The following is an 11,560-nucleotide window of genomic DNA, read 5'->3' on the forward strand; positions in this document are numbered from 1 at the left end:
AAAGTTAAACTGTTTTTAGGATTTTGTTTTTTTTTGTGTTATTTTGATTTTTTATTTGGTTGGTCTAGGTTAAGTGCGCAGAATCAGGATCAGTGAAAGGTTAGGGCTGTAGGTATATTTTAGGTTTTGTTTGACTTGGCTGTTGTTTTGTGCAGGACTCTCCTGCATGCTGACATTGTGTTTTTTTTTAAGGTGTGATTGTTGTGAAAACACTGTAATCATCCTCAGTTACTTTCGCCGGGAGGACAGACTGTAACAACCTGCATGACACATTTATCACCTGTCTGCCTGGTCTGTCGCCAGGCAGTTTAAACTGTGATCTGTGTAAATACGCCTTCTGGCAGAAATACAACATTAGGCACATTGTAACCTGGACAATCACTCATATCAATGGGACTTACATTACGCCCCTCAGATAGTTCCTTTTTGGACATTTTGGTATCACTAATACCCATAAAAACATGCTATTTTTTTAAAGCATTAACACCATATGTTCTTATATTTTCAATTAATTCCTAAAATTTTAGGGTAAATTAAAAAATCTTATTTTAAAAAAAAACCTTCAAAAACTGATATGAAAAGGCTTCTAACTTGTTTATTCAAGTAGTTTAAATACCTATAGCATACATATATCGCCTATGTTAAATAGTGACATTTTATGGCAGGGCAAAATTTTGCTCTTAAGCCCCAGTGTTACTTTGCGCATATGTACCCAGAAACCAGTGATTAGTTGATCAGCAGATTAACTCATATACAGAAATTTAATTAATTAATCATTTCAGAAATTTTTCAATCAAAAATGCCAAATATTTAGGTACCAGATTCTCAAATGTGAATATTTTCTAGTTTTCTATTAAGAGAAACTCATCATCTTTGTATTTTTAACTCTTGGTCAAAAAAACAAGGAATTTTAGTATTTTAGCCTATAAACTAAACAATAAATGAATTATTAAAGAAAATCATTGTCAGGCGTATTGATAATGAAAATAACAGCTGGTTGCAGCCTTTCAGAGCTTCTATAACAGAACAAGACAACCTTGCCCGAGGTTTTCTGTGTGTTTCTTACTTAACACAGAAAAAATGGAAGCAAATGCTTCACACTATACGACCAGAATAAAACATTAACAGTCACTCTATATGTCCCTGTCAAGACAGACATCCATTGCACATAAAAACGACAAACTACAGCTAACACTAGCTATGGATAACTATTTGGATCACTGGCTGTGGTGATAGTGATGAGCACAACAAAACTACTGAGTAATTTTTACACGGTGGTGGAGGCAAATCTTCACCTGGGCCTGATGAATTTGGGATTTGGATTTGAACAGTCTCAGTTGTGCACTCATGTTTCTTTTTTGTCATATCTCACCCCTCCTGTTGTGGGCTTCGGTCTGGGAGCCCTCCTATCGTTACGCCTTTTTACCTGGCCATGTATCAGTCCAGTGTTATCTCATGTTTTGGTTATTTGGTGCCAGATACTACTCAGTTGTTAATTAATCAGTTGCATCCTTAAACACATCCAAGGTCACAAACATTAAGTGTGCCACCTTGTTGACATCAAACGTTAGTCTACAACAGCCTACTATCTGACCGCATACACCATCATGTCTTGGCCTACTTCTACGATGATAACAAATAAATAATTATACTTTAATTAACCATTTATATATTTGATAAAATAAGCAAACATACCGTAAACACTCTCAAGTGATGACAACAAAAGAAAGATAAGTAAAACACCGGGGAAAATATTTCCCTCACTAGTGGTTTTTTTTTAAAAGTAATCAAACTACCCGACCGTTACTAGGAGAACACCAGCCCCTCCCCCGCCCGATTAACAGCTCGAAACCCCATTGGTCGGTGCGTGTTGATGAGCAGCCAATCAGAGCACAGAGAGCGTAGACTGAAGCGGTTCATAGGAGTGGTGCGGCGAGTGTCCGCTTCAGAGGAAAGTTGGATCTGTCAGAGAGCGACACAGTCATTCACCCGCTCAATTAACTGCTAATTACACTAATTACAAGTCTCTACTGCAAGTTTGGACTGTGTGTTTGTCTGCGTGCGGTTCATCACGTGTACTGACGACGTGCTCACCGCTTCCCCACACACCGCTGTGCAACCCTGGACAAGACCGCTGGATCAACCTCTGGAGGTAAACTCACTCTGTTATTATGTTTTTGCTGGTTTACAGGAGAATCCGCGAAGTCTTACGGGGAAATTACATCTGATATGTAAGATATTTATATTTGTAAGCAACTGAAACCAAATCCCTGCATGAAATAACCCCTAAAATGCAACATACTTCAGGCTGCATGTCTAGTGACAGAGAGGAAGGATGACCAAAACAATTTGCTATTAATGGACTCATAGCCTCTAATAAATTATGGGACTGTCATAAAAAGAACAGTCCCTTTTTCTATTTTAGAAAATGCCTCCAATAATAGATTTTCATATTAGCTCACTGTGTTGTGAACTAGCCATAAACGTTTATTCCTAGTTTAATCATTTCCAGCCATCATAAAAAAATTCATCAGAGATAAAACGTTTAAGCTTTTCTTAAAAACCCTGTTTATATTTTTGTTTATGATACATTTTTGCACATTAACAAAAAAAAAGTATGTATAGCCTAAAGTTATTTTTTTGCATCTCTTGGCCTGTTTGTGGATTTTACCTTTGTGTAAGAAAATGTAATGAAGATTTTCCTAGGGACAAAAACTACAAAAAAATAGGCCCTAAACAATAATAACTATTTTTAGTTTTAGTTACCCGGAATTAATGGAAAAAAATATTTATTTCCTCTGGGTGGAATCAGCATTTTAACTAGGGTAAACATTTTTTCTTTAATTAAAAGATGTCAACAGACAGGAGGTAGACTTTAAATGAATCCTCACAGGTAAAGACATCAGGTGGCATGATGTTGCTGCCATATTTAGAATAATAGCCATGAGGTTATTAAGTCTAGGGAATTAATTGAGTGTAGCAGCCTGAACAGAACGTGATACTGAGTTGTCTCATATTATTCACAGGTCTAAATAATTCATATTTGTGTCCAGACGTTAACTGGGTGTAACGACAGCCGGCGGAGGACTCGGGCAGACATGTCAGACAACGCCGGTTGCGAGTTTGAAATCGACGTGGAGAGCCTGGAGACGGAGAGCGACGACCTGGCGGACTCCTCCAGCCGCCCGGGCTCGGCGCCGCTCGGCCCCGCCGCCTCGGAGGACGACGGAGACGACTGCAAGGGCGACGACAAGCCGGGTCCCAGCGGCCTGTGCTCGGGCGATCAGAGGAAGCTGAGCCGGACGCCGAAGTGCGCCCGCTGCCGCAACCACGGCGTGGTGTCCTGCCTGAAGGGACACAAGCGCTTCTGCCGCTGGAGGGACTGCCAGTGCGCCAACTGCCTGCTGGTGGTGGAGAGACAGCGGGTGATGGCGGCGCAGGTGGCCCTGAGGAGGCAGCAAGCCACGGAGGTAGGTCCGAGAGTGAGTGGGTGTGGGTGTATGTGCAGGCGAGGGCCTTCAAATGCTCCATGACGACTGAAAGCGTGCAGTGATGCGTTCAAGTGCAACAGATAAATTACAACAAATTAAAGCCCGCAGTAGTATCCTGCAATCAGCTCAGACAATACCCTCAAATGCTCTGCACAGATTGAAGTGCAAGGAGTGTTGTGATGCGTTCAAGTGCAACAGATAAACTGCAACAAATTCAAACCCTCAGTAGTGGTCTGCAATCAGCTCAGTCGATACCACGTTTCTATGCTAAAACACACAAGATTAACATTACAACAAATCATCTAATCCAGTCACGTGTTCTCGGGAAGCCTCCATGTTTACTCCCCTCTGATCTTTCAGCTGTCCGTGAAAGCAGCGTTTTCTGATGTATGGATTTACAGATGTTGATTTAGCTTCTCATACTTAAGAGCATTTTTCCCCCCACTGCTTTATTTACTTTGTTGAATCCAGTGGCTCACTCACTGCTCTCTGTACACACTGCATTGACTTCCTGAGACATCTCTTGGCGAAAACCCATGTCAAACATGTAAAACACACAGTAAATCCATTTGTGGAACACACTCATCTATTCATTTAATTATACCGTCATTATTATTAGTATCTTTGGATTACAAGCTCTGATTTTTCCAGTGTTCAGTTTCATATTTTGTTATTGTGTGACTAATTTCCTGTAGTTTCCTTGTTCCTCTGATTTTCGGTGCATTAAAGTCTGAGCCGGAGCCGTCACTATTAAGCCATTTCATTTGCGAATTAGCACGTCTTCATATTCCAGCAATGCATACTCGGGTTTAATTGTTCCCTTTATTTAAGTTTTTCTGTGAGACAAGCTGCACGAGTGTTAAACTGTAAAATGACATGCATTATGATTTAATGAATGTGACATAATTACATGGCTGACATGGGTTTCCTTCATTCTGCTACCGCGACCCAAAGCCCAAAGTTACGCAATAACCACCAGAAGTTTTGTTCCTACAACCAAAATTCAGCTTCCATCTTTAGGGTCAGGTTTAGTTTTAGGTTTGGGAACGTAGTCGATCAGATTGAGTTTAAGGTTCAGGGATCGGCAGTGAATGTACAGTGTGTATGTGTTCGTTTGATTCAGGAAAGGAATTATTGATGTTGTCCTGGCAAATAAAGAATAATCAATGCATTTATTAGGTCAAAATATAAAAGAAGAGGTTCCGATCACCATCTGTAATTATAAACAACTAAATATACTGCATGGGATCTTTCCAGGGTCTGTGCGTTTGTGTTTGAGAATTAGCTGCTGCAAAATAACGCAGCACATCAGCATCAGTGTTTTAAAGACGATACCAGATGGAAGTTTTTCTGTCTGTTGTGTTCAGAGTGTGCGATTGTTTGTTTAACCAACAGTCCAGTCAAAATATTGTTTTAAAGTAATACAGTCAATTCTTGTTGTATTACTGTTTTTTCTTTTGTATCTTTGAAATGCCAAAGCTCAATATATTTAACATCTGTTTAACATATTTAATTTTAAGTTAATTTATAGGTCTACATCTCATAAACATAGAGATCCAGCTTTAAGTAATTTAAAGATGTTTTTTATAACTGTGATAAAATCAGAAAACCACGGTTTGACCGATATTTTCAAGTGGATTATTATGGAAATGCCAGCATATGTTATCCAAACACAGATATAACCTGGACCTTAGCTGTGACAAATCAGATATTATTTAAGGCTCAGGGAAAACATCTTGAAGCACATCTTCAGTCATTTTTCTTTTGTTTTTTCTTCTTCTCAGGATAAGAAAGGCATATCTGGGAAACAAATTCCAGCAGAGAGGAGGACGATATATCAGCGACACATTCGACCGTCCACCATGCTCGCCAAAAGCATCCTCGAAGGTAACAAATCTGACAACGAGAGACATGTCTTATTTCTTTCCACGATAAGTTTCTGATCTGTTTCTTCTTCTCTTGGCTCTTCCTCTGTCTCGCTTTAACTAAATACCCCTTTTCTCTCATAGCTTGTCTCGGATTTCTCTTTTTTTTTTCCTTTAACAGTGATCGGGACTTGCTAACATCTGTAAGCAGTGGCTTGTTTAACTTTTTGGCATGTGATAAGTTTACAAATGAATCTCCAGCACTGTCATAACATATAAAGACGGGTATGATTAATATCTAGTTGAAACTGCTCGAACAAGAGTGAAAATTGTTGCAGTGTTGCATGTTTGTCAGTGTTGTGAACATTTCTGCGCGCATGCTTGACATCACCTATAATACAAAACACATTGAGTGTCATAAACCTCGCATTAAATGGGGGCTCTTTTGATGACAGGATATCGTCCGGTGCAGTCTGATCCGTTCCTGGCGGCCAACCCGTCTCTCCCCCCGCCGCTGAGCGATCGCATGAGAAAGAGGAGAGCCTTCGCCGACAAGGAGCTGGAAACCATCATGCTGGAGCGGGAGTACAAAGAACGAGAGCTGATGGAGAACAGCCAGGCGGCCACGGCCTCGCTCATCTTCCCTAACAGCATGGTCCACCACGCCGCTGAGTACAGCTCCTACAAGACGGCCTACTCGCCGGCAGCTCAGGTCGAGCCGCAGCCCAAAGATATGTGCAACTTCATCGGGCCGAACTGCATGGATCTGCCCATGCAGTACCCCAGCAGCCCCGCCAACGTCGAGCTCATCTCCTCCAACGTCAGCGTGGCCACTACCTACCGCCACTACCCGCTGCAGCCGTCGCGAGGCGGCTTCATGATGTGGCCCCGCGGCGCAGCCAACCTGGGTGACGCCCTGCTCTATCAGCAGTGCCTGTTCAACGCCACGGCCGTGCAGAACATGAAGCCGGGCGCCGTGTGGGAGCCCAAGGTGATGCCTGCCGAGAGCCAACCGCCTGAGCAGGAGGCTGTGGACGCTCTTGCAGGTAAACTGGAAGGATCCCGAGCCGCAGCGCTGCAGGACTTGCCGAACCCTCAACGGGCCGAACCAAAACCTCCCGCCGCCGCCCACGGAGGGCCGAGGGAGTGCTCTGCCTTCTCCCCCCCGAAGAGGAGCTTCGGACAATCCTTCCCCATCAATACTCATTCCCAAAACTCCAGCCAAGTCTTGAACAAGCTGAGCAAGGACAGCGCTAAGCTTTCTATGAAACTCAACTCCTTTCACTCCCTCATCCAGCACTCGCTGAATGAAAAAAGCAGCGGCGGGGCTGGGCCGGAGCTCAGGGCTCCGTACTGCAAAGAGCTCTTAGAGGAGGCCGCCCGCAAGTTCAGGGAGGGCTCGGCCAAGGACATTCAGGCTGTAAAAATAGCCGACAGGTACGCCAAAGACTTTCTGTCCAAGCCCGTCGGGACCAAGACGGCGTCCAGCGAGTCTTTGTCCTTCTCAGTGGAAGCCATATTGAAAAGACCCCCACCTGCCATGAGTCGAGCATTCCATTAATTTCCATTAAGTGTCTTTTCTTGCACTATAAATAACAGGTTTGTCTCAGAGGACACAGGGAGCATCTCACGTTGTGGTTTTGGGCTCAAACGAAAAACTTAAACACAGGCACTGCATCAGAAAACTGACCAGCTGGAGATTTTTTTTTTTTTTTTTTTCCAATTCAATATTTATGTACAGTATATTATATTTTACATGTGCATGTTTAATAACTTTATTGTGTAGAGTATTTAAACATTATCCCGATGTTTTCCTCATGTCAATAAACTTTATAAGACTGAACTCTTTCCATAAAAAGTCTTGTATTTCATTTTATACTCCAGTTATGACACGTTTAACTGTGAACAGGTTTTTGTTTAGGTCAGGAGTTAGTCTGCACCCACTAATAAAACACCACAGTTATCAAAAACAGTTCAAACCAAACAGGGGCTTCAAATCAGACTTTAACACACCCATACAAACATACAGAAAACAATACATCACTATTATATAGGCCTATTAATGTTTTTGATGGGTTTTGTAAAAATAACAATGCCACAAATGTTTGGGGAGTTTTTCTCTTTTACAGTTTTTAATGTTCGATTATTAAAAAAAGGCAAATTTAAGTTTTTATTCTAAGATGGACATTTAGAGCTTAAGTTAGGATTTCAGACTTTGTAATATAACTATAACATTTATTTTGAAATCTTGAAGTTTGACACATTTTGTGCATGGTCAAATTTGATAAAAAAATAAATGCAGTGTATTTTTGGGGAAGTGACAGTTAACAGCATAAATAACTCATGTGCACCAGTATGAAAGTCCACTAACTTAACAATCCTACTGTATATCATGACGTATTTAAGAAAGAAAATTATTATATATTTTAGTTCATTTTAGTTAATAATTTATTTATTAACCTGAGATTTTAATGATAAAATATAGTGTTTGTCTTTGTTTTTGTTTGAATGAATACAAATCACACAAAGTGAGTGTGGATGTGACGGAGTGTACGCTGACTAACAGTGAGTTTCCGGAGGTTGAAACACGATATCATCCCATTAATCTGTGAGCAGCATTGTCTCATCCGTTCAAGATGCATTTCTCCACTCATTCCTTTCCAGTTACGGCCTCTCAGTAAAGTGTGTGTGTGTGTGTGTGTGTGTGTGTGTGTGTGTGTCCATGCTGAAAGACGGCTCAAAACATGGGTTTCACATGAGCTGCAGAACACTGATCCGTGCAGTAATGAACAAGATGAGAGGTTAAAGAAAAAGAAGAAAAGAAAAGTCGGTAATCTCTTCTTCCTGCAACGTTCACATTTCATCTGTGTGAATCTGAAGCCAAACCACTTCAGTCTTTGACCACAGCTCTACTGTCCTGTCACTTCACGTTTTTCTTCTTCTTGACTGATTATCCTCTTGTTGCTGCTGTAATTGGATTTGGGCTGATGATGACATTTTGTGTCACCAGAGAGGTCTGACTTCACTTCAAGTGGCCACTGGTGTCAAATATTTTTTTTTTTTACAGTGTGTGGCCATGCATTGTTATATTTGTGAGGACCAATCACAGTTTTAAACTAGTGAGGACATTTTCTGTCTCCTCATGACTGCAAAGAGCTGTTGGAAGACCTCTTGGGTTCAGATAGTTAAGGTTAAGAGCTAGACCAGAGAATGCATTATGTCAGTGAGGGTCCTCACATGTATAGAAAGACGAGTGTGTGTGTGTGTGAAAGTGAGAAAGTGTGCACTCAGCTGCAGACAGTAAATACTGAGCCAATGCCAAATTCACTATCGACTTTTCCACTTTATTTATTGGAGCTTACTGGAGCTTATTTCTCAGATTTATTCTGAAATATAAAGTAGAGGAAATAAAAATCTGAAATCAGTGTTTTTAATCAATCCAATATTTTGTTTGTCTATTTGTGAACAGGACTACACAAAAAGTACAGAACTGATTTGCACCAAACTTGTTAGAGGGATGGGGCATGAGCCGGAGAGGAACTCATTAAACTTTGGTGCAGATCCAGGAATTTTTTTAATCACTTTATGAGATAGAGCTTTTTTTTATGTGTTTATAAATTTCTCAGGAAATAATGTTTGGATCTTCGTGTTAAAAATCAGACTTATTTATGGTGCTGACGTCTATGAGTTTGTGCAGCTGCAGATTCAGATAAAAATCCGGATCTGACAAATATGTGGAAAATATGCTATTTCACAGTCATGCCAAGAACCTACCACTATAATAATATGAAACAACAATCAGCGGTCACTTAGTTTAGCTTAGCATAAAGACTGGACCCAGGGGAAACAACTAGCTCCATCCAGCAGAAATACAATCTACCTGAACTGTATATCTCATTTGTTTATTCCATACAAAAACCTCAGTGTAAAAATGACAAGTTGTGGTTTTCATCATGATCTGAACGTCTAACGCTCAATTAAGTGTATTTCCTCAAACTGCTCCTTTAAAACGACATATTTTAATCACCCACTGTGATGCGCTGTGTTCTTTATAAAGCTTGTTTATGTTGCATGTGACAAGTTGACAAACTGTCTTGAAAAACAAACAACAAACAACAAAAACAATCTCCAGTTAAGCTCGACTTACTACAGATGACTAATGAACAAATTCTCTCTGCTGATGAAGACTATCAGATGAGGCTGAAAGCTCAGGGGGAAAAAAGCTAATAAGATTTAATTTATGACTCCTGTCCTGCCTGGTTTACATTCTTGTTTACATGTATTGTTTTTGGGGCATTTTGCTTTTGCTTGAATGCAAAAAATGGAGGAAATAGAGTAAGATAAGCGACAAAGGTCATGGATTGGATTCGAACCAGGAATGTTGCAGTTATATGGTTTTATAGGCCCTTTCATAAATGAAGCACACTGTCTGATTGACTTAAATATCATATTTAAATTCTATTATCATCCTCTTCAACCCCACAGCTGGGACAGGTTCCTGCTGTGTAGCCAAATATTGATTAACTTTATGTTAAATTCTAGTCAAGATCCCAAAATTTCCAATTTCTAAAATAAAACACCAGTCTGAATTTTGGGGGAAACGTGTGCAAAAGTTTGAATTTCACTCAGTGTAAACATCATGTAGCTTTTATAAAGAGTTGGAAAACACAACACGATGATGATTCTGTCTCACAGTGTTGAATTACATGATTTTTCCAACTTAAAAGGAAAAAAGATATGAGACACACTGTCCACACGTTATCATTGAAAAGATGGAAATAAGAGTAATTCCTTTTTTCCTTCAGCCTTAAACAGCTCCTAAGTATCAAATCTTGAGCTATAACAGGAGCACAATGAAGACATTGTTTTGTCTATGACTTAACAATGTGTGCATGTACATGAACACATCATATGGTGTGTGAGAATGTGTGTGTGTGTGTGTGTGTGTGTTGTGTTGTGTGTGTGTGTGTGTGTGTGTGTGTGTGTGTGCTTGTGTGTGTGTGTGTTCATGCCCTAACAGCAGTTGGCTGCTGAGCAGAAGGTGACAGTATTTGTCTGCACTAACCGCCACTGATAAATATCTGCTGAAGTCCTCACGGCCTCATTCCCAAAGTGTGAGATTTAACATGTCAGCAGAGTGAACTGGATTGTTGACTCACCCCCCCCTCCTCCTCCTGACTCCTCCTGACTCCCCCCCCCCACCATCCTCTTATCAGCAGTTGTAGTTCACACAGTAGCATTTTGTTTGGGGTACACAGGTGTCATTTGCTATTTAGAGACTTCAATGACTTTCCTTCATGCTGTGATGTTGGGAAAAGAAAAAAAACACACACCCACATACACACACATGCACACACACACATGCACGCACACACACACATGCACACATGCACATACACACACACACACACACACACAAAACTGTCTGGGAATTTAGTCTTTCACGGCTCTAGTTTCAAGACTCAGAAAAACAACAGTACAGAGGTCACAGTGTGTTTGTTGCTTATACAGACTAATGTGGTCGTGTTAAAGGTCATGACGCTGCACTTATTTAACATTTAAGGGCCATGCCAGTATTTCTCTTCATGTTTTATCCTATTTACAACAAATTCAAAATTCATAGCTTAATTGTCAAATGTACAGAGAACATCCATCCATCCAAAATGAGCGTTAAAAACTGAGTTTTATGCGCTCACTACAAGTATATATGGTTTATTTTTTGGCAGATGCTATTTACACCTGAGCCAATGTGGCTATTTACACCCAGGTGTATAAAGCATGGCAGAGACCCAGCACCCAGCTTTCTGTAGCCAACAATGCTAACTTTAAACACAGTATGTAACTTCTGCCGCTCTCAATCAAAACAATAGCAAAAGGGATCCGAGACTGCCACTACTCTTTATTGTTTCTCTGATAACTTATGAACCAGACTTTCAGGAGGTTTTTACCGGCAGCTGAATTATCCACAGAGGTCTCCTCTTCTCCACAACAAACAGACCAGGGGATTAAAACCGGTAGAAACAACGAATAAATCAGAGATTCACTAACACTCTTTGGCAGACGCAGGACGTCTCGGAGCTGAGCTGTCTAACACTTACTCAGCTTTTTGCTCTGATAACTTTAGATCCAGATGTCCGATGACTAAAATCCCTCATCCAGACCAACGTGTAAAAAGTGTATGTGGCTTTAAACTAGATGAAAGTA

General features: G+C 40.7%; 1 protein-coding gene across 1 annotated transcript; it reads left to right on the forward strand.

Moving 5' to 3' along the window:
• The first annotated feature begins 1,970 nt into the window (after positions 1-1,970).
• dmrt2 (doublesex and mab-3 related transcription factor 2) lies at positions 1,971-7,013 on the forward strand. Its single transcript, XM_022765728.1, has 4 exons — positions 1,971-2,152; positions 3,054-3,470; positions 5,276-5,378; positions 5,812-7,013. The coding sequence occupies exons 2-4, from the start codon at positions 3,099-3,101 to the stop codon at positions 6,915-6,917; spliced, it is 1,581 nt and encodes a 526-aa protein (XP_022621449.1). The 5' UTR covers positions 1,971-2,152; positions 3,054-3,098; the 3' UTR covers positions 6,918-7,013.
• The last annotated feature ends 4,547 nt before the right edge of the window (positions 7,014-11,560 follow it).

The sequence above is a fragment of the Seriola dumerili genome, unplaced genomic scaffold (assembly GCF_002260705.1).
Source record: "Seriola dumerili isolate Sdu_G_001 unplaced genomic scaffold, Sdu_1.0 BDQW01000733.1, whole genome shotgun sequence".
NCBI lineage: Eukaryota > Metazoa > Chordata > Actinopteri > Carangiformes > Carangidae > Seriola > Seriola dumerili.

Coding starts and splice junctions, on each gene's coding strand:
- dmrt2 (XM_022765728.1), top strand. CDS start 3,099: ATGTCAGACAACGCCGGTTGCGAGTTTGAAATCGACGTGGAGAGCCTG. Junction 3,471..5,275: donor GGAGGCAGCAAGCCACGGAG/GTAGGTCCGAGA, acceptor TCTTCTTCTCAG/GATAAGAAAGGCATATCTGG. Junction 5,379..5,811: donor CGCCAAAAGCATCCTCGAAG/GTAACAAATCTG, acceptor TTTTGATGACAG/GATATCGTCCGGTGCAGTCT.